The sequence below is a fragment of the Cololabis saira genome, chromosome 21 (assembly GCF_033807715.1).
Source record: "Cololabis saira isolate AMF1-May2022 chromosome 21, fColSai1.1, whole genome shotgun sequence".
NCBI lineage: Eukaryota > Metazoa > Chordata > Actinopteri > Beloniformes > Belonidae > Cololabis > Cololabis saira.
In genome coordinates this window covers 9712813-9736674 of record NC_084607.1, presented here as the reverse complement: position 1 = coordinate 9736674, position 23862 = coordinate 9712813, and the positions used below count along the sequence as shown (strand labels likewise).

Below are 23862 nucleotides of genomic sequence, written 5' to 3'. Positions count from 1 at the left end.
AGTCTTTGTTTGCCTGATCAAAAGTTTGGAAGGTGAAATGTGTTGTTCAAATCAAAGATTTCTCTTATTCATCAAAACAAACAGATCTGATATGTGGTGAGAATACAGCTTTATAAAAGTATCCCTATAAAATACTCCGAGAATTACAGATGTTGAGTTAAGAAATAAATCCAGTTAGATAAGCAAATCATCCATCACATGGACATTAATTAATATTTTCAAGGATGATTAATCATTTAGAGGCTCCGGCATGGTCACGTGGCGTCTGCAGGTTGATCATATCTGATCAGAAAGCCTACATGTCCTGTGGGGGGTTTCTCAGCAGCCACAGGATGCAGCGGAGCTGCAGTAAAACGTCTCAGCGGTGTCGTATTGCTCCTGAGATGGTTCACTGTATTTACAGCGATCCGCAGTGACCCGCAGCCGGGACCTGCACCAGTCCTTTCATAACGGCAGAGACCAGACGGGGACGGCCTGACGGGTAAAATCACTGAGCAGGTGCAGCGTTACGATGCTGGACTGTTGTCCAGAGGAGAACAAAAACCTTCACTGCTCCTCCTGTTCCTGTCTTCATGTAGCGGGTGGTCGACGTGTGCTTGGGTCCAGGTTTACGCCAACACTCCCCGCTGCTGCTGCTGTGTGGGAAAGCGGCAGCATGAAGGCCGCGGGCTGTAAAACACGTGACCCCCATCACCACCGATGTACCTGACAAACGCAGGAACCAGAGGCAGAGAGGCGCCGGCCACAGGTTGTATTTACACAGGTGCGACGGGGAAAACGGACACGTTCACTGCAAGATGAGCGATTTCATCTCATGAATGATTTTTTATCTTTTCATTTTACCAATCGATGTTTCATGTGATGTTTAGAATTTCTTTTTAGAAAATTTAGAAAAGAAGAGTGGTGACAACATGCAGTGCTCATTTCGGACACATTCACCACTCATTTACCTGAGCAGAGCCACTGCAGCAGTCCAGCGTGAAACTCACGGATGATCCCTAAAATCCTGCCGTTAGCAGCCATTCACATCCCAGATGGGCCTCACGTACAAACGCTGACCAGGTCCTGGCTCCATGTGGAGGTTGGGGGGATTTGCATTGTCCTCTAATGTGTTTAGATTTTCTCAGGATCTTCCTGGGAGTATTTGTTTTTTCCATCAATTTTTAGACCAAACAAATAACCGGCATTGAGATAGATAGTCATTTTTGATAAATCAAAGCCGTGTTTCAAAAATGTCACCTCTTCAACAAACTTTTTGCTTCCTGCGGAAACCTTTAATTTCCACTGAGAAGGAATTTCCCTTTGCTGACCAGTCATATCTGGAATGTGATCTGTACAGGACAATGTGCATGCATCCTAAAAAATGTCTGATCTTTTGGCCACTGGGTTCAGTTGGTTACCATCGAGTCCATTTCCGGTGAAGACCTTTGTTTGTGTTTGTGTTTCATCTAACTTGAAACTGTGTCTAAGTGAGCAATTTTCCTTTCATTTGACCCATTTTTTTTAAAAAGTCACAGTTTCGAGGTCTGCTCAGAATCTTCAAAACAGCTGGTTGTACATCTGGGCACAACGTGTCCCCCCCCTCGGCTTGGAAGACCTTTTGCTGTGGATCCAAAAGAAAACACAAAATGCAGGAGTTGCAAAAACTACGTTTTCTTCCTGCAGAAACCTTTACTTTCCACTGAGATGGAATTTCCCTTTGCTGACCAGTCATATATCTGGAATCTGATCTGTACAGGACGATGTACATGCATCCTAACGAATGGCTTGTTCAGCACATATCAACTTATCTGTGACACTCAGGTATTAAAAAGATCCATTTCCATTAAACATCCTTGACACACCGTTAAAATGTGTTCATTTTGTACTAGTTGGTGTAACACGGCCTCTATAGCCCTCCCTCGCTCCCGGGTCACAGGTAGTAAATACTGGATCCATCTGACTCAACAAATGAAAGGAGGAATCAAGGAAAGCTGTGCCGGTGGAGAAGAGTGTTGCCAAAGTCATCAGAGCCGGGGTTAGGCGGAGGGGGGGTGGGGGGGACTCAAAGGAGGATGTAGGAAGTGAAAAGAATTGATGGGTCCCAAGATCAATATTAGAGAGCATTCGGATCTCCACAGTGAAACTAAATCACGTTGCGGTGGCTGCTGCGACATCAGGGACATCGGGGACACGGGTCCCAGCGTCCCCCGAGCGGGTGAAGGTGGCAGCATCACGAGGTATGCCGAAGACGAGGCCTGGGGTAAAACTGTCCTTATTTCTGAGGATGGCAAAAGCTTCATTGTCACTACGTCCCGGATCAATATCCATCAACACTTTCTGATGTTTTCCTGAAGTTAAAAAAAAAAGTACCTCAATGAGCATCAATGTAATTACATTTCCGAAATATGCATTAGTGGTTTTGGAGTAGTTTGGCCAAAATTCAGTATCGACTTTGGAGGCTGGAGGGCTGGAGGGGTGGAGGGCTGGAGGGGGGCAGACAGTGCTTAATGAAATGATGTTATCCAGAGCTCAGCAGGTTTCCAAACAAATGCCTAAAACTGCAGCTAATCCATTACGGATAAGTATGACCGTGAAGAGTTGATCACAGTAACAGTGTAACATACAGGATATGACCCCCCCTACCCCCCCAACACACACTCACAGAGCTAAATGATGCGGCTGAGCAAGTACAACCTCAGTTCTGTGAAAGTGAAATCCTCTTGTACGACACACCCCTCACTTAAGTGACTTATCTTTGCAGGAAAACAAAGAGAAGTCACTCATCTTTCATTATTAAACTCAACATCGTCACAAATTATGATTTGAGCACAACTCTGGCGCCCCCTTGTGGTACAGAATGATCCTGGTCCTGGAAGTTGGACCCGTAAATGTGTCCGCGGGCTCCGTGCGTGTGTTTAGGGTGTGTACAGTTTGTGTGTTGACCCATATTATATCTATATATCTATATATTATATGTACGGAGAAGCTTTGAGCTGAGTGGACTCTGCGTTGGTTTGGGGCTCCGGGGGGACAGGTGTTTCTAATACCGGGGCGCCTTGATTTACATGCGCAAACATTGGAAACACACTTCAGCATAATTCAGCCCAGCAGAGAAAAATGCCAGTCAGTTCCCTTTATGGCTGCTTCGCGTCTCATTTTGCGTTGCACTTTCGCTTATCGTTTCCAGATACTTAATATATTATGTCTTTTTTGTGTAATTTTTCATCAGTTGGCAGATATTTGTGCTTCAAACTGTTAATTTCTAATCTCTTTATGTTTAAATGTAATTATTTCGTGTTTCATGTTGGTCATGTTCCATCCGTTTGTAGTCATGTTTTTTTAGGTCAATTTGATTCATATTTGGATTATTTTGCGTCTCATTTCAGTTTGAGTTTCATTGTCTTTCCTTTTGTGGTAATTGAGTGTTTGTTTATCGATTATTCCCTCCTCTAAGTCTCTCTTGCATCTCCTTTTTTTTAATGTTATTTCTTTCCCTTTTTTCCATGATATTGATCTTATTGCTGAGTTCAAGAGGCCATCGAACCCTTCACCTGGTGGGTGCGTAAAATAATCCATCTACTATATGATGGTAATCAACTAGGACGTGATCTGCAACAATCTAATGACATGACACTAATATCATTGACTGGTGTAACGTCAACATATCCTGTAATATGATCTCATAAAAAGTAAGTGGACAGGGCGCCACAGATGATGTTGTCTCGTGTCGGACAGTCAACTGTCATAATACATGTAATCATTTGGTGTTGCAATGAAGCAGACCTCACGTGAGGAGTGCAGGGCAATCAGCTTGTACTGCGGAACTATCGGGGGGTAATAAACTGGAGGCTGGACGTGCCCCTCTCCTCTTGTCTCTCGGCTCCTCCGCAGTGCACTTGCAGCTGAGCACAACTCTGAGCAGGACGGTCTCCTGCACCTCCTGCACCTCCTGCACCTCCTCCTCCACCACCTCCCCCCACACCACCGCTGCCTTGTGCATGCATGCGTGTGCGTGTGCGCCGGTGCGTGTCCTGCTGCTGGTGTTGAGAGGCTGCACCGACACTTGCATCCGACTCCAGCTCAGAGGTCCCGGACCGACGCGCGATGCTCTGGACTCATTGAGAAAAGTCGTGCCGCTGGAATGGAAATGCGCACTCCCGCTGCGCGGCTCTGCTCCTGCACATAGCGCTGCCCGCTCTGCTCCAGATCTGTTTTATGTGAATCCAACACAAGAGGCAGGATGACTACTACCTTATCTCTGGTGACGTTGTGCGCGCTGGTAAGTACTCTGTCTGCAGGGCTTCGGTGCAGTGATTTCACTTACATTTCCAAAATATTCTAAATGAATTCATCCACCTATGTGTACATTTTTCCAGATTTATTTACATTACACTGCACCAGATACACAGTGGAGTTCAGTTGTGGCAAACCAACCTGTAATAAAACTGCAGAGACTTTTGTAGTGGGTTTTAAATTGCATTTTTGTGTAAAAGTTTAATGAAAGCTTGAAAATACAGTCACTGCAGGGGTTCTGCCTGATGAAAGACTTGGGCCATTTCCCCCCCTTAGATGATCTCAGTTAGTTAACTGATTCTTGCTCCCAGGTGATGTTATTCTCAGCCCCTCACACACTCTTTCCGTGTCTGTTTTACAACAACAGAGGAAAACTTAAGACATTGCTTCTGGGAATTCCAGATGATTGAGATTTCAGCCTCACACTGGGCTGCATCCAAACATCTACAGCAGCAGACGGCCAGACTTTAATAGCATTAATGGCTAGAAAGGATTCATCTCCAGTTTTCACTCTAACATATTTTTGGATAGTAAATTATACAAAAAATAGATGAATTAACTGCATCCTGTGGAAAGTATATAGATTCATTCACTTGCATCAGGGAAAAACATGGATTATTTTGTTCATTTCTTTTTGCATAAAACATGAGGCTTTTCCGATAGCATGAAAAAGTTGCTTATGGAAGATGGTAATAAAGATGGGAGCAGAGGGCACATCCTCCAGCTCTACGGTATGTCCACAGCAGCTGGCCTAATTGGGCTCCGCGGCTCAGTCATCGTGTGAACAGCCCTGGATGTGAGGAGACACTCTGTTATGACAGCTGCTGCGAAGGGTGGCGGCAGTCTGTTGCACTTTGGTGGAATTAAATTTAGAAATAAACTCTCAAATTGACCGTGAAATTGGAGAGAGTACAAATCAGCCACGACGCAGCGATGTCACCATATGATTTTATGCATATTCCGGCTGCTGCTGCTGCTGCTGAGTAAAATTCCCGATGATTTTTTCTCTTATCATAAATCTGTCTTTTTAACTTGGTGAATATCTCGGGAGATGTTACAGGAAAAGGAGTTGACAGTCGAGAGATGTGAAATCCTCCCCTGCAAATTGCAAAGTCTTTACAGGTTCTGGGCTGCAGCCAAACATGAATTTGACTTAAGCTCTGTAAGACGAGGAGCAGAAATACACCTCGAGAGCATGAAGTGGAATGATGGGGAGGGGGAGCAAGAGAAGTAAGAAAGAGAGAGGGAGAGAGAGAGAGAGAAAGAGAGAGCTGCTGGCTGCTCCGTACATCTGTTTCTGAATGAAAACAGGGACAGTAGGTAGGGGAGGGGTGGAGGAGGCACAAATGAGAGAGAGAGAGAGAGAGTGAGAGAAAGGTAGACAAATCTGAAATGTCGTCTCAGCAAATGTGAATTAAGTGAAAATGAGGCTTCGCTCGTTACATAATAAAAACCACAGCACATGAAAGTGGTCCAGTACTCAGATTTTCTTTGTTCTAAAACGTCTGGATGGGGATCCTTTTAATTTCACATTGATGCGCACACGCCAGGAGAGGAAGCCTCAGTTCTTCTGCCAGGAAGCTGCGTGGCGTTTATATCAGAGAGGGCCGAGACAATGCAACTACAGGGAGGCAGGCAGAGGGACGACGACATCTGACAAGCTGAATTAAACAAGAGCAGAAAGGAGTGTAAAAGAGTTGCACGCTTGAACTCTGAACTAGATTAAAACAGTGACATGTCATGGTAAATGCGGGCATAATTACAGCACAGCATGCAGATGTGGACATGGCTGGTCGTTGTGAACACTTTTGGACCATTTTGGCGGTTTTTCACTTCTCTGTGAGGAAAGTGGTGAAGGATTGATTTAAACATGCATGTGATGGGTCATGCACAGAGTTAAACTGATGAATCCTCTCAATGAAAAGTCCTCACAGACACCGGAAAGCAGTCCTGTGTGTGTGCACCAGCTGTGATCAGAAGCAAGGGCTGACATTAACAGCAGCCTTCACCTTTTGGACAGTAATTAGGGCGGGCATGTGTATAATGTTGCACACACACGATTTTACGGCTCCTGGCTCGACTGGAGCTGATGTGCCTGCAGGGGAGCTATTAAGACAGTTTAGATGACAGTTTTGTTCAAAGTGAGTCTAATATAGTATGAGGTAACAGGATTTATGATGAATCCTGATGGTAGTTAGACTTACGGGGCAAGTTGCACACCTGGCAGTGATTTTCATCAATTTGTTTTGCCGTGCATGCTCCGGTCACGACGTCTCTGTGGGAGTGAGAGTGTCTGCCCGGCTCTGATTTACTGACCTCTGTCCCACTGTGCCAGGTGACGTTGGCACTGGCGTCAAAGACCGAGCGGGCCGTGCGCATCCACTGTGAGTCCGGCCAGTTCACCCAGAACGGGGAGTGCTGCATAGAGTGTCCACCTGGAGAGGGAGTGGTGAGGAAGTGTGGCGCCACCCAGACCGTCTGTGCTCAGTGTTTGGACAGTGAGTAAAAACCTTTTTTTCCTATTGTTGTATGTCATGACAAAAAAAAAAAACCAATCTGTTCACAATTCTATCTGATTGATTAAGGCTTTTTAGATAATTTTAGATAACTGAAGCATGAGGTCTGGCCTTCACCACCACATGTATCCAAGATGGCCCCACTGAACCAAATGAACCGAACATACAGGAACTGAACCCGATTTGGGCCCCATGCTGTGTGAAATCCTGACCTTGGGTGCAGTCCACCATTTTTTAATCAAATTCACCAGAACCGGAACAAATTTGATTACAGTGTCACATCTGACTTGTATATTAGTTTTTGTTTGTTTATTTTTTTCATTTTCTTCCAGAAAAAGTGGAAAGAAAGTCTTTGGATTTGAGCAGTGAAAAAGACTGATTTAATTTCTGTTTTTAAATGATCAAACTGATGAAAACATGAGATTTGCAGGTAAATAATGTGATCAAAGATGTTAAAACTGCTTCATAGCGATCATTAGAAAGAAGCGTTCTGAAAATCTTCCCGTCATCCAGGTGCCGCCGTCCTCATTTAAGATGCTGAAAACACAGAGCTGCTTCATTTACAGGAGTCGGAAAAACGCTTCTTACTTTCGCCTTAAATTCTACAGACACTTGGCAAACACCCCGTGGAGTCAGCTTTCAGAGTAATTTTCCAGTGTGTCCAAGAATAACTTTGGGAAATGTAAAACTAATCCAAATTTGAAGAGGAAGTGTAGCCTTAACAGCCATGTGAAGTCCAGTTGCTGAACCCTGACTCACCTTCCGGGCTGGAAGTTCTGCAACTTATTTATCCATCATCCAATCTAACATCCACGTGGCTTTGACATTCATCAGCATCCTCATCTGGCAAGATGCAGATGTGGACAACTTCCTCAAAAAGGACGCCAAGAGACCCAGCCTTGCACACTTCCGACCAAGCGAGACCACATCTGCATTAAAAACTTGTTCTTTCCAAAAACAATTGCCAAAACCTCGTTATCAACAGTTTTCATGTTTGGCGCAGTCTGATTTGTAAAACCAACTTGTTGCACCAAAATCCAAAAACTTGATTTGCAGAACGTTTGCTTTCTGAGGAACAACACTTCTGCTGAAACATTACATGCTAGAAAACATAATGCAATAGCATGTCAATTAAAATATCATGGCCCATTGATGTCCTTTTATTGAGCGATCCCATAAATAAGTCAGGAATTCATGCGTTAGACACTTGTAAGTGGGTCCAAATGTGTTCAAATACCACTCTGCTCAAGCTGCGAAACATTAACACTCACTTTACAGAGCAGAGCTGGGAGAAGTGCCAACATCCCAACAATGCAAAGAAGAGGAGAGACGAGTCGGGGCTGCAAACAAATGTTTTCTGACGGATTTAGAAGTCTCTCTGCATCGCATCCAAGCGGCTATCTTTGCCCTTCAAGATGTTGGCCTGTAGCCTCGTCAGCATCCAGAGTAAATGCCGATGTGTCGGTTATGAGCATCGGTGCATCGCGCAGGTCAAACTGCCGAACTGCTGAGCATTGATCGGTTGAACTGATTCATTATTTAAACATGTAAACAGTTTAAAACGGTGTCAATAAACAAGCAATTTTAACATTGAATCTTTTTTGCCGAATGGCTGCAATTATGAGGGAAATGATTTAATTCGGGAAGAATGCTTTCAGCCTCGTAAAATCCTTTGAATCAAAAGAAAGTAAATGATTGCGTTTGCACAACAAATTCAATGTTGAATGCAGTATTTTCCACCCCCTAATGTACGTCAAGCATCAATGTGAGTTGAAACGTGACGCCGTTTCTCTACATCTGAAATGTAAATATGCTCGAGGTGAAAAAAGAAAAAAGAAAAGTTTTACATGAAAGCATGGGGAAAAAATACGGAAATGAAGAAAAATGCAAAGCTGTACAGAATCAAAGTGAATGAAAGTAGTTTTACTTTCACTCAGAAGTCAGTACAGAGGGAGAACAGATTTGTGTATAGTCATCAATAAATTAAGCATCTGATAATCTGATTGGTGCCTCGATCAGAAACAAACAGCTGCTCCATGAGCGGCTGGGTGTTTGTCTCGAATGCCGTATCCGCACCTCAGTTTTCATGTGATGTGGGCCAGCCCTTGGGGCTGCACTGATTTGAACTTTTCTCTCTCTTTCACAACCACCCCACCCTCCCCGCGTCGATGCCAGCAAATCCCACCAACTCTCGTCACGTCTCCCTTTGTCTCCTCAACACACTTTTCCCAGCCAGCGTCGCGGCCCAGCTCCTCCCTGTTGCCATGACTCATCGGCTATGTTAGCAGATAAGATGGTATTAAAGAGCCAGGCACCAAAGGGCACGATGTGCTCGTTTATCAGGCACACTGTTACATCCATGCATCTCTGCTCATTTAATCCGGCTAATTAAACCATATTGAAAAGCCTATTGTGGCTCCGACAGAGAACGATTATGCTGCTCTGCAGTACAGGAACGGCACCCGCCGCTGATGAACACTCAACAATTAAGCCCAAATACTCCGGAGGTTGGACTCAATTTCCGGTGCGGGTGCATTTTCATATATTTGAATATTCTTTGCGTCTCAGCATATAAATCTTAAAGTCCCTGAGAGCTACAGATGAGACTGATTTGGATTTATATTGAGGTCAGAGGCCAAGCTACTGATCCGACATGGAAAAACTATGGTCATAAATACACTTTTGAATGCACAGAAATTAATAATTAATGGGTCAAGTCGACAAATCCATTTCCTGTTTCACTGTAAATATGGACAGTTCTGTATTTACCGTGAACCCCCCCCTCTCTACCTCTTAATTTCCCACTTCCTGTCAGAGTAAACCCCCCCCCCCCTCACTTACCCAGGGTCTTCCAGTCCCAACTCGGGATGAGTGCCAGCATCAGCAGTCTTGAAATATTTATCAGTCTCCTCCACTTTACTCTGCCATCAAGGGAGACGAGACAACTGGACCCGACTCACTTAATGAACCGTTCAGAGAAGCTTGCCCTGAAAACTGGCCGAGGTTCTGAGAGGAAAAAAAAACAACAAAACAACAAAACTTCAGGAGCCAGAAGGATTTAAGAGGAGAAATGCAACTAGACTGCGTCTCACTGGGGATTTAAGGAGGAAGAGAAGTAGAATCCCAGACGTGAGCGATGGAGGGCTGAAGCAGAGCATCATGATTTGCTCCCAACTTTGAAATCGGGGGGGGATGAAGACAAAGGAAATGGAGATTTTCAGTTGGCAAGTCTTCAGTGGCTGTGTACGGCGAGGAAAATATCTTATTAGACTTTGATTCTCAAATAACTTTCCCCTCTTGAGTCTGCTAATGATAATAATGGGAACACTCTCAAACATGTGTCGCATCGGGACGGAGGCGGCGTCCACCGACGCGGCAGGCGATAATAATCACACATGGAAATGTTTTGGTTTTAAAAGAGACAAATGAAGCCAACAGGCAGCCTTCCAAATAATTCATAATCTATTCTCAGGTGGCGAAGGGTCAGCAGTTCAAGAAAAAAAGCATCTCCATCAGAACTGGACCAGGAGGAATCTCCTGTAGCGCTAAAAGCTTACACCTAAAGTGCCAAAGTGCTGATTGTGAAGATCATCATGCAGTTTCAAGGCCATCTCCAGCTACATTATTGATGACACTAATGGGACAGAGGCACATTGGCCCTTTTTTTGGGTGGGGGTTGGCAAATTTTTAGTGCAACACACCCCCCACTCACAACCACGTCTTCCTGTACGGCCAAACGTGAAAACTTTCAACTAAACTCTCTCAATTAAAAGAAGCTTATATTTTATTGAAGAAGACGCTCGGTGGCGGAGTCTCGATGGCCTTCGACTTTCTAGTTTTAGCCCCGGATGAAAGCGCTGATGCATAAAGTCCACGTTCCCTCGCTGCATATGGTCACATTTATAACCGTTTACATACGAGTATGTGAAAGGGCTTCATGCACGCCGGATGAAATCAGCAAGGAAGCCCGTCGCGCTGCGGGGTAATTGAAATGAACGAGGAGGGGAGATTTACTGGCCTGGCTTCACTGCAAAGAAAACAAAGGCTTTCGAGCTCACTAATTCAAATTATTGTTTACCTTGGAGGCCTGTTTGTTGGGTTTCTGGATTGTTCCGTCACTGTCACTCCTTTTCTCCATCATCGCCTGCGGATAGTAACAAGAACAAAGAGTGAGAATGGTCATTAAGAAAAACAACAACCTGAAAACACTGTATTTGATGGTAAATATGAGAAGGAACCCTCTAAAATCCCTCGCTGATCCATTTCCTCCTGACCCCGACCCTCCCAGTCATACATCAGCCCTTCCATGTTGATTAGTGAATTATGTTTTTTAGGCTTCCACCAGCACCAGACCACCCTCCAAGACTGTTGCTTCAATTATGTTGCGACAAACAGTCTCCGGATTCATTTGAGAACAATCAAGCCAGATTTTCAGCCTCCTTCCTACCTGCCTGCCTCCGTATCATTACCTCCATCTGCTCCGCTCAGCCTGTCAGGGAAATGTGACAGGTCTTGTACTCGGAGGCGTCGCTGTACAGATGTTTACACGTTGTTTGAGCTTCAGTCAGTGTTTACTCACCAGAGCTGCTTACAATGCAACAGCAACTCCTGGGAGACCCCCCCCCCCACCTCCCATATCACACACACACTGGCAATATGTCATCTCTCAACCGACAGGTCATTAATAAATTAATAAATAACATGGTGTACAACATGTGGAAAAGCAGATAAGAGTGGCGCAAAGGTCCCACACATCCTACACCGTCATGTGGCTTTATTTATGGCCTCACCAAGTGCTGATGATTTATTTCACCGCGCAGGCGCATTTAAACTACGACTAGATTTGAACCGGCATAACTTCAGCGCATCTCATTAAAGAGCCAAACGGTCCGTTTCTGCTGTTAATTAAAGTTTAGGAATCTGCTTCGGCATAAGTTCCCGTGTGAAAGCTGCACACGAAAACCTCAACGGCAATTAACTTTACAAAGGATTCTGCTTTGCACCTTTTCTGTCGGAACTGCAGCTCCTGGAAGCTGACGTCACAATATCAGTAAAGGATTTGGAGAATAGCAACTTCTCTAATGAACCTCAGCTGTTCTTTTTTTCCTCATTTGGCTCACAACCCCCCTGTCCGCACCGTTCAGCATCCAATTATATCTGAAAATACTTGTGTATATGAACGTGCAATATTAATAGGAAACGTTCCGCGCCGAGGAGCTGTCGCCGTAAGAATAGGCTAATTTGGGGTCATCACTTCCTCAGTGATGAACTCCTAAATCCTCCTGACGCCAAACGTTCCCGAAGAGCAAATGTGAAGTGTCTGAAGTAATTGAAAAGCAGCAGGCAATTAGACGGCACGGCTTTCAGCTCCGTGTGTTCAACGTGACGCTCCGCGTCTCAGCGGTGGGCTGGAATCTTTATGGCTCACGGTAGTTAAAAAGAAAAGAAAAAAATCAATGCAGCACAAGGAAACCTCAGGATGACTTTCTTTTGGACAAACACTCTGGGTTTGTTTGAGAACTGCGAAGTGTCCCCTAAAGTCTGACGGAAACCAGAACTAACGCGCTCTTTCCAGGCGGGCCAGGGTCCGAGGGCCTGACAGCTCCAGTCCAGCTCACACTCACGTTTCTAAATACACTTATAGTTAGAACCATGCACTCAAGTCTTACCCTGACGTTTATGGTCTTCAGACAATTACTGGTCCTGGATTTGGAGATCCCTTTATGGCATTAAGTGTTTCCATTGATGCAGAAAAAAAAGTAGTAACAAATCACCTGCTGGGTAAAGTGTAATAAACAGAGAGTTGGCAGATGGAGAGTTTTCTTTTCCAAAACTGACCTTCTAAAAACATGAATAAAAGTGAAAGTAAAGGTTTGTAGCCTCTCGTTCATCAAGAACTTCATCTAAATGACTGATTAGAAGTGGGTTCCTCCAGGGGAGTCAAGGAGAGGAGTTTTATAGCAGCTCTTCTTTTTATAGTTGTAATAAAAAATTAAAAAATAACCTAGTGCTTGTCACACACACACACACACACACACACACACACACACACACACACACACACACACACACACACACACACACACACACACACACACACACACACACACACACACACACACACACACACACACACACTTCTGGGAAACTGACTGTTTTCCCCCAAAGTCAGAAGCACATTAATAATTTAGCATGGATAATCTATGTATTTTAAAGTTTTCTTGATGTTATTGCAGTTGTTTTTTTGTGTCTCTTTTATTAAATGTTTTGGACTAAATGGTGATAACCCTCTAGGTATTCAGAAACTATGCTCTCCCAAGCACTTCGTATATTTGGACTTCTGTAACTCATCAATCAGCTCACAACCAAAAACGTGGGCTACATCACGCTCGTTTATAATGTCATTTGTGGATTTAGAAGAGGTTTACATACCGTACCTAAATGGGAAATGTATGAACGGTGCTTTCTGAGGTGTGATGGTACCGCAGACTTCCTCTCCAGGCCTTACCTGGAATTCTTCTGAAAGTCCAGTTTGCTCCGATCGGTCAGCTGATGGGACAAAAGCGCTGAACTGAGAGGCCGACAAACTTGGGCCACAAATGAGCCTTTTTTAAGCAGTCCAGCAGCAGATCTGTATATCAGATGCTCCCATTGCTGTGCACACCTTTCACCTTTCACCTCCCTTAATACATAGAATTAATGGGAAAACCCTGATAAAGAGCAACATGATCCGCTTGAGGATTAACACTCTCTAAGAGGGTTTTAAGGACAGATCTCCGGTTTGAGCATGGATATGCACTTCACTCCTCGTCCATGAGTCAGATTATAACAGTTTACTCAGTGCGTAGCACAAACATATCACAATCGATATCGTAATAAGCCCAGCAGGCTTTAGACTCGCTCCCCAACAAGAGCACCTTTCATGTCCTGCAGCACAAATCACTAAGAGCCCGGCGGATCAATGTGTCCTTCCTTCTAATGAATGTGCAGTAAACATGATTCATGTCATTATGCTCACTGTTTATCCTCTTGTTTATCTACTCATATTCCCCCCCTCTTTATCTTCTAACCTTCCTTTCCCTCTTCCTTGTCTCCCTATCCTCTCCCTTGTCCGTGTCCCGTCCTCTGACCTGCAGGTGAGACCTTCTCGGAGAACTACAGCCACACGGAGCAGTGCAGCCCGTGCACTCAGTGCACCGGCCTGATGCGGATGGAGACGCCCTGCACCGACTCCAACGACGCCAGATGCGTCTGTAACTACAACTACTACTTCAATAAGGTGTCTGGACGCTGCGAACTCTGCACGGTGTGCCCGGTGGGACAGGGCGTGTATTCCCACTGTGATCCGGAGCACGACACGGTGTGCGAGGAGTGCATGGACGAGACCTTCTCTGACCGGGAGAGCTCCCTGGAACCCTGCCTGCCCTGCACCGCGTGTGAGGAGGGCACGGAGATAGAGATGGCTGTGTGCACTCCCAACAGCGACTCCGTCTGCTATAGTAAGTTTGCCGTCCCCAAACTCAAAGTCCCCCGACGGTTTAGCAGCCAGAGGAGGGAAACATTGCTTGTTACAATGCGACGTGTTCTGTGCAATGAAAAATGGCACCAAAACGAAGTTTGTTTGGAAATAGAGGCCTGGATAAGATTATGTTACGCTTCTTTTCATTGCTTTTTCTCCAACATTTGTGCAGTTGGATAATTAAGTGACAAGTTTCTGTGATTGTGATCATCAAATGAAAGCAGCGTGGAAAGTTGAAGCTTAAATTGAGCATATTCCCTTTATCTAATTATTTATGAACAACAAAGACCAGGAATGATAAGGAGAGGCTCTTCCTGAAATCTAGCAGATTTGACTCATGGTTTTTGAAGTCCCGGGAGACCTGCCAATGAGCACATCTACTGCCTCCCAAATACAAACAAGTCCTGTTTGCTGGTCAGACACACATATTTTCAGTAATTCAACATTTTCTTTATTGCTTTGGTTTCTGCATTTCCTGTTGTTGACGTCAACAATTCAAATCCTTCTGTGTGTGTTTGAGTCAAAAATCCGATACTGAATATGAAAGTTGAGAGCACCGTGAACGGCAACGACAAAGATCACAACAGGACGTCAAACATCGGCGGCAAAGAAACAGAAAAGCTGATTCAATTCGAAAATATCCAGAACAAGACCCAGAATATGACCCCCGAGCAATTACTACTTAAACAATGGCAGGTAAAAACTCCCCTAGTGGGAGAAGAACCTTAAGCCAAACAATGGCAAGGAATATTCCCCTTAAGGAAGGAAGAAACCGTGAGCAGGAACTGGATCATGAGGGGAGACCCTCCTACCGAAGAGTGGAGAGGCACAGATATATTGTAAAAGGTACAAAAAACAAGATATATTAGTATTAATTATCCGTTAACAGTGGTTACTTAAATGAAGTAGGGGCGTTCAAACATTTCTGTGTCCTCTTGTGAAACACTTGGAGCACATCAAAGTTACAGTGCTACGATCCGGTCGGTTTTCTGAAAAGTTCTCACAAATCATTCAAGTCACATGAATAGAAGAGCTTGTCAAATTAACTGAAATTGCAGATCTGCCATCACAAAATCCTCCAGGCGGTTGATTTTGTGTTTGCACCAAGGATCAAGTCAGTTTACTGGAGTCCTTTCAGCAGAGCTGAGGTCGGCCCATTTAGTCCCAGCATGTGAAACCAGCTCATATTTTTTGGGAGCAATGAGATAGTTCGCAAAATGCGATTAACGCTGGGTTTCAAATTAATTCTGGTGCGTTTGGGATTTGAACCTCAAACAACTACAAGACTGATGAGCGAGAGAATATAACAAGGTCTGAAGAAAACCAAACTAGTTAAAAGAAGGCAGCAAGTTCATAAAGTCATTTACTGACAAGATAAAATGCCTTTGTTGTCAAACCGTTTGGTGTAACTGTTTGGTTCGCATCGGTGGGAAAAGACCTGAACAGAGTTTGTTTGAAAAGCAGCACATTTTAAGCGTGAAAGCAACTTTACAAGAGAACTGGAGAATCCAGAGCACAAACTGCACACTTTCCTCCAAGCTATTTAAAAGCCCAGTTGGACGCATCATACTGTGCATGTCTCAATCGGACTTGAAGAGCCCACCAGGGGCGACTCCCACGTGTGTCTGTAAGGAAAGGTGTGGTTAAAGGTCGGGATGGTCAGGTTTTCAAACAACTGGGGGTTGAAAGTTTGAGCATTAAAAGGTCAAATACTACCGCGGCGTCAACACAGAGACAATCAATAACCGGCTCGCCCACTAAGCAGAGCCGAGCTCCTCGTGTCCTGGAGTAGAGGCAGCCGGCACCCAAGGAAAAGTGATCAGTCATCACAAACCTCCTCCCACCAAGTCCCTATGATTTCAGGAGAAGAAGTGGTTCTAGTTTACTTTTCTTCAACTGCTCCCAAAAAATCCTCTGCAACCTTTTTTCTTTTCTGAAGCTGAAAACAACATCTCTGGACTTGAGTTTTTGCAAATTTTGTGGTACTGGCGTCTGTGGATATTTTAGTTTATACAACTTTTTTTAATACAACTATAAAAATCTCCCAGCACTTTTGTGTGAATGTGCAGGAACCACAGCGATGGCTTAAATTCCACTTTTAAGTGGCTGTAAATTGAAAGTAGGGGAGGGGTGTGTGTGGAAGAAAAAGCTCTGGAAAGGTAGACGAGGTGGTCGAAGAGCAAATAAAACCCAGAAATTGTGGCCTCTGCACCCCTCCTGACTTCCATACAGTAAATAACTCCTGGAATGCCCACAAGATGATCTTGAAATATGTGGCCACTTTGGCAACAATGCAGCCTTTTGCTGCCCATCAAGCGCCCACCCAAGCAGCTCAACTTTGACCTGCCTGGTCTTAATGCCACCACCGCAGTGATGCTGGAGTCAGGAGATGGCATCAGAAGTGATCTTATGAAAGGAGAGCCCTGTCAAGTAGCAGCATTGGTCCTGCGAGTAATAGCTTCACATGTGGTGTGATGATGTGTCCCTGCTCCCACGGTGGTCTCTGATGATTGCGCATACAGATATGTCTTCTGCAGTGAGCAGGAAGGTGCCTCGGAGGGGTTCTCTTCATGCCTGTGCATTTTTAAAAATCCCATTTTGCCGTCTTTCTCGATCTTATGCCCACTTTAGAGAAGATATGATTGGGGTGTTTTCAAATCCCCAAATCCCCGGTTCATATCCAGCTGTCAGTAGAGTGTCAATTACGCGATACAATGACAGAGATGGGGAGCGAGAACAGAGAGAGGGCTGCAGCATATGTGCTGCGCTGGTATTCTGGGCTGGGAGGTCGATACGAGTCCTGGGATTTCTTCTGCTCATGCTCAGGTTTCGCTGAGTGACCTCTACGAGCATCCACACTTAACTGCAAGACACACACACACTCTCAGAGGCTGCAGATACACAAATGCGTTTTTAAATTATTTTGAGCATTCAGAATCGATGCAGCTGATGGCGGGCTAACGTGGCGTGTGCATGCTCTACCTCCTGCCAAGTGCAATTTAACATTTTTCAGTAAACTCTGGCATGTTTGTTCCCTCTTCCTCTTCTACGGGAGCTTACTGTCCTTTTTAGTGCCATCATGTAATCCTAAAAGGTGCAGTTCAGGCTCCGGCTGAGCATGAAATGTCGGGCGTGTATTTCGAGTGCTGGTCCTCGATAGCCAGAGAAGAAGGTAAACCTTTTCTCTCGTTATAACCCTGCTCTCACCAGGCTGTGCTCATCACCGTTCCCCCCCCCCACCCTCGCCACGTCTGCCCAAAGCGCTCCTCGAGTGTACAAGCTAGAGCAGCGGCAGAAGGTGGCCAGTGTGCACTCAGCGTCTTCACCGCTGCAGTATAATTACTCTGGATGATCAGAGCATTTTACAGCAGCTCCTCTGTTCATCTGCATCCCCTCCCCACTCTCTCCTAACACTCTGCCTCTCTGTCTGCCCTCCCCTCCACTCTTCTGATTAACCCACCCCGGCAGAAGACAGAGCGCTCACTTCAATAATCTGTAGTCCATCTGTGTGAGTGATGGATGTGTGCACGGCAACCAGTTGAGATAAAGGCTGCGCTGGGACAGAGACGGAGTGTTTGGCGGCTGATAAAGAGGTCATTGTAAATGTGCTCTGCCCGATACTTGCTCGTCTCCACCCTGAACTGGGCTGTCGGGAGACTCGGGGGTTAACTCCACCATAAACGACCTCTGTGGCTCATGAAAATGAGGTCTCTTTTTTTCCCCTCCTCCCCCTCATGTCCACGCCCCACTAATAAACATCTCCCAGCCCACACAGTCCCGGCCTCATAAAATCCTCTGCTAGTTTTATATTGTTTCATGAGTGTTTTAAACCCAATGAAGCTGAAAAGGAATCGATAAAAAGATCCACCGCCACCTTTGGGGACTTTTTTCCGTTCCAGCAGAAGTGCAGCGTGGAGGCCTCCCATCCTGCAGCATCCCGCAGCCTCCCGCAGCCTCCCGGAGACTCATGCAAGCTCCTGCAGACTCATGCAGACTCCCGCAGCCTCATGCAGACTCCCGCAGCCTCCCGCAGACTCCCGCAGACTCCCGCAGCCTCATGCAGCCTCCTGCAGCCTCCTGCAGCCTCCTGCAGCCTCCCGCAGCCTCCTGCAGCCTCATGCAACCCCCTGCAGCCTCCTGCAGCCCTCCTGCAGCCTCATGCAGACTCCCGCAGCCTCCCGCAGACTCCTGCAGACTCATGCAGCCTCCCGCAGCCACCCGCAGCCTCCTGCAGCCTCATGCAGTCTCCTGCAGCCTCCTGCAGCCTCCTGCAGCCTCCTGCAGCCTCCTGCAGTCTCCAGCAGCCTCATGCAGCCTCCCGCAGCCCTCCTGCAGCCTCCTGCAGCCCTCCTGCAGCCTCATGCAGCCTCCTGCAGCCTCATGCAGCCTCCTGCAGCCTCATGCAGCCTCATGCAGCCTCCCGCAGCCTCATGCAGCCTCCCGCAGCCTCATGCAGCCTCCCGCAGCCTCCCGCAGCCTCCCGCAGCCTCCTGTAGCCTTGTTCGACTCCCCAGAAACAAAGAATGGTAAAAAGCACTGAGTTAAAATAAAGATGTAAAACCCTGCGCTTTAACTTTCCTTCTCGAGTCAGGGCTATGTCAAGCATACTTTCAGGAGAGCTGTAATCTTGGCTCAGAACGAGATAGGCAATTTATAATGTGTCCTGAGGCGCGACTGATTCAAGCGTACATCTGTGTAGAGGGAACGCTCACTGAGCACTTACAGAGGTGCAGGATGACTGATAACCTGGAGTGATAAAGCACAGACCGCAACTTCTCTGATCAACCATATATAAGCTCATCTCATCTACACACTTTCACTCTTTTTCACACCCCCCATTCACAATTTATTCTATTTGCAAGCTCATGTTACATTGCTAATACCATTAGCCGGCTCTCCATCGGCCAGATGATGCATGGGAGAGCTGAGGAAACCTGACTACATCCGAGACAAGGTCAAGAAAAGCATGTAATACAGACTACCCATATTCCACTTCTGTGAACGCTCCCTCCGTTTAGAAGGAGCCGAATCAATACTGCTGCTTTAAATAGGCCTCTGCAGCCTGCAGGATGCTAAGTATGGCACGCACATGTGCTGAATTTTCCTGAGAGATGTTTTCTGCTCTTTCAGTAAGCCAACTCCCTTATGGGAGGTGGGACTGCCCCACCATTACCACACAGACAGACGGACAGACAGACAGACAGACAGACACGGCTTCTTGATAGCAGACATCTCAAGTAGGTTCACATGAGTTGCAGATCAAGATCCCATCGGACTATTTAAGGAGTAAGCATTTGTAAATTATGCAACAAATCAATGTGGAGAAACTTGACTATCTGCCATGATAGGGAAAAGAGAATTAAGTCCGTACAGCGTTTGGCTGTGATGGTCCACTAAACGTATTTGTTCTTATAGTCCACATCAGTCGTCACGACGAATCAGTTGATGCGGTTCTTATCTCCTAATTTGGTTTGTTTGAGAGATTCCTCCACTCCGTCAACGTGATGACAGCCAACTAACGCTCAGTACAAGGAAAAGTGAAGCTCGCTATACTGGTAATGATGAGTAATAGTTGTGGCCATGTTTACAAAAAGAAGCTGACAGCATTTAAAAGTGGGAACGATCCATTTATCTGGGTTTTTAGTGCTTTTTGATACGTCTGTAAAGCATTACGTCATTTTACCGTTTAGTCCACAGAAACACTCCAGTCCATGTTGTCATTTAGTTGGTGTGAAAACTGTCCAAGAGTTCTTAGGATTCATTGAAATAACCGGGACATTGTTTTTCAGAAAGGCACACTGTTGCTGAATTATTGAAATGCAATTTTACAGCGCTGCGAGCACCACAAGTGAAATTCCATTTGCCACCAATGCACAAGGGTGGAGACACAAATTTGAGAGAAATCTCTGCTCTTTCTTGCCTAAATGTCAGTGAAGCAGTTAAACTTTAATTTCATCCCTGCTGTTGCAGCAAGTGGCCTTGTATTACATTTGTTCTTATTTTACCCCCCATATATTGCATCAATTGAAGGGGATATATGGAAGAAGAATGACTGACGCAATGAAACCCAGCTGCAGGACTATAACAGGTCCTCTGGGTCTTCATGGGATGAGTTATAATCATGAATGCTCATATCAATTAACATGTAAATATCCTTCCATCTGCTCATAGCTGTCTTAGTGTAATTTATAAACCAGTTATTAAAAGGAAACCCAGTGAGCAGCCCTTAAAACCTCTGCTACCTATGAAGAACGCTTAAAGAATTTGGGATAGAGACCCCCAATCCCTGGCCTTGAAAGAGGCCGTGGTGGGGGGGGTCTCCACAGGGTTAATCCTGTGAGCACCAGGACAAAGCTAATGAGGAGCAGTGTGAGCTTCAGCTGGGAGTGAGAAGCTCTGATCTGAGCGGTCCCCACCAGGCGGCTGAGCTCGCAGGAGTTTCCGTCTTGGCTGGACAGCCGTTCTGCTTGGCCCGCTCTTCCATATCTCGAGGGAACGAATAATCCGCAGGCTATTCTCTGAACTTTTTGACCATATTACAGAATAGTTGTGGGGCTGCAAACTGTTTTTTTTGTTTTGTTTTGTTTTTTCCCACTTTCTTCAAACCAAAGGCATTATGACGGGCCTGTACGAGAACTCTGATGGATATTTTGTGTTTATAGTCATGGTGCTGCAAGCTGGAACTTACACTGACTCATTAATGAGTCAGTGTATGAGCACAGTGAAGCGGAAATATGACAATCTATGAAAATAGCCTTTTTTTTTTACGGGCTTTGCTGTGATAGAAACCAGACCCCTCCAGTAGCACAGTGCTCTCCTTGCCTCTGCCGCCTCAGCAAAGGCTGCACTCAGAAAGATGACCTCCCTAAAAATGACCTCTCTAAAGAACTCCTTTCTTCAAGGATCCACATGGCCTTAATATTGAGCCATGTGCAGACAACTCACAGATTGGGATGTTGTGAGAAGGGACCTGGCATGCCTGGTCTGGGGGTGGGCTGGAGGAACACAGCCTCCCTGATGCTAGTTAAGAAACATTTCTTCTTCCTGCACACAACAACTCAGCCAGAACCCATCTGTCTATCTGAAACAGCTGTTGCATATGTGATGCATCAGGCATCTGGTTGGAGATTCAGTAATCACACCCAAACAAGCTCTCTGCAAATACACCCGATCATGAAAGGGTTTTGTTTTAGCAACAGCCACCGAATGAGAGGAAATCCAGGACACATTTGGGTGTACTGGTGGTCTACCGGCTTTACTCAGAGGATTTATTGTTCAAACATTCGATTGCAAGTTGTTTTATTGGGTTAAATGCACTCCTGCTTGATGGACGGACAAGAGCCTCCTCAGAGTTTTTGATTTTAATGTGTATACACCTTTGTTTTCTCACAAATACCCTTTGTGTCTCCATGTTCTTCCACCCAGATCCCGACCTCCCTGTATACACCACCCCGACCATCAATCCACTTGACTCGTCCTCCTCTGATTACCCGTTCTTCGACAGCTCCAACAGCCCGTCGCCGAGTGGCGAGACAACCACACCCGGTCCCGGCTCTCCGCGCTTCCTCGGCCATGGCCTCAACGAAAACCTCATTCCCATCTACTGCTCCATCCTGGCCGCCGTGGTGGTGGGTCTGGTGGCCTACATTGTGTTTAAGAGGTCAGTGGACGGAAAGAAGAAGTAAAATCAAGGGAAGGAAAGCGCTAAGACCAAGTAGTGAGCTTTAAAGGAGCCGTGTGTAAGAAATGTCCAAAACTGGTACTGCAGTCACTTTCAAAATATTGTTGAGCGGCGTGTACCCTCCCCCTCCTCCCCCCGACCAGAGGTTGCCAGGTAGGCTGCAGAATGCAGCAGGAACGTAGGCTGCCATGGCTGCCATAATTAGAGCCGAGCTGGCAACCCGGATGCCGAAACAATACTGACTTGGTGATTGGGAGATAGGTGGAGGGTGGAGCTTCAGAAACAATACTGACTTGGTGATTGGGAGATAGGTGGAGGGTGGAGCTTCAGAAACAATACTGACTTGGTGATTGGGAGATAGGTGGAGGGTGGAGCTTCAGAAACAATACTGACTTGGTGATTGGGAGATAGGTGGAGGGTGGAGCTTCAGAAACAATACTGACTTGGTGATTGGGAGATAGGTGGAGGGTGGAGCTTCAGAAACAATACTGACTTGGTGATTGGGAGATAGGTGGAGGGTGGAGCTTCAGAAACAATACTGACTTGGTGATTGGGAGATAGGTGGAGGGTGGAGCTTCAGGCCAAAACAAAAAATGACAACATAAACATCAGTTGAGGGCTGCAACTCCTCTTTTTAAACTGGAATATCCTGGCTTGAGTGCTGTTGTCAGTGACATAAGTATTTGAAATGAACATGATTTTTAAATATCGGGGTCATTTTATGATTCGTTTTATTATTGCTCTTACATACAGCTCCTTTAATGGCCATAATTTCAATAAATGTGTCACCTGCTGGGGCTCAACTTGGTATTAATGTGGTGAAATATTCAGTTGTAGTTCAGACGTAGCCGGAGTGTTTTTGACCCACTTCCGCTGAACATACATAAACAACATAATGAGTAATAAAGGAAAAAAGAACACGGAGTCACACATGCGAGCGCTCCAGCCGACAGATACAAACGCAGCCTAAAACACACTCGGAGCAAGTAAACAAGCTCATTAGCGGCATCGATTGTTTGAAAAGCGCACACCCGGGGAAATTTGAGCGCCAGATTTATCAACATGGTCACGCAGACATTTGGCTAATACCCCGTATGCACTTCAAGTCATGTATAAACATGCAGACATGTTGTGAACTGCTCCAACAGCAAATGATTTGTCAGAGCAGGCGTTAATTGGTCCGTACCACTCGATACCTCATGAACATTTTAACCGATAATTCACTATTTTTTTATGTTCAACAACAGCTGCAACAGTGAAGAGCTGAACTATTAATGGTTCTCATGCTTTGTGCATTTTTCAGACCACCCCCCCCAAAAGTCTTTGTCGTTGGTTTTCCTCAGACAAATTATTTTACATTTAAAATAAAGTGAAAAGGCTATTAAGATAAGGAATAAACTAAACAGTCATGTTGCATTCAGGAGCCACTGTGGTAGAGGAAATCTGATTTTTATCTGGGACCACCGGCGCTGACACCCTGGAGGTATTCTACACAGATGCTGCCTGCTGAATGGCTTTTTTCCTGCCTTACAAAAGGTCATGTTCACACAAGTCTGAGGTCATTTATCATCAGAATAGTTTACGTGAGGAGTTGGGTTTTTTTGGTCATTTTATTTTTGGTTATTATATAGTGCAGTTTTTTGAGAGAGACATTGTTAATCAATGAGCATAAAGACTTGAGCCTGTTTATCAGATTTCAGTGTTCGGCTGTTCAGGATTTTGCCTTTAATGGCAACTTGGGGAACTTTGACACTAAAACAAGTTTTTTTCAAAGATTACTTTTTTTTTTAATATATACAGTATATATTTTTATCCATGGTTTTTTTCACCCCAGTGCTCCTACCTAAGTCAGTGCTGGGCATTGCTCACCA

The 23862-nt window shown here is 45.4% G+C and overlaps 2 protein-coding genes across 2 annotated transcripts in view; both read left to right on the top strand.

Annotated features, from left to right (window-relative positions):
* Positions 1-23862, top strand: part of asb16 (ankyrin repeat and SOCS box containing 16) — a 333586-nt gene that overhangs the window by 98793 nt on the left and 210931 nt on the right. The window lies entirely within an intron of this gene.
* ngfra (nerve growth factor receptor a (TNFR superfamily, member 16)) overlaps positions 3914-23862 on the top strand; it is a 31806-nt gene continuing 11857 nt past the window's right edge. Inside the window, exons 1-4 of the mRNA XM_061712542.1 lie at positions 3914-4261; positions 6611-6773; positions 13928-14290; positions 21736-21970. Of these exons, the coding sequence (XP_061568526.1) occupies positions 4223-4261; positions 6611-6773; positions 13928-14290; positions 21736-21970 (800 nt within the window). The 5' untranslated portion in view covers positions 3914-4222. The remainder of the gene's footprint in view (positions 4262-6610; positions 6774-13927; positions 14291-21735; positions 21971-23862) is intronic.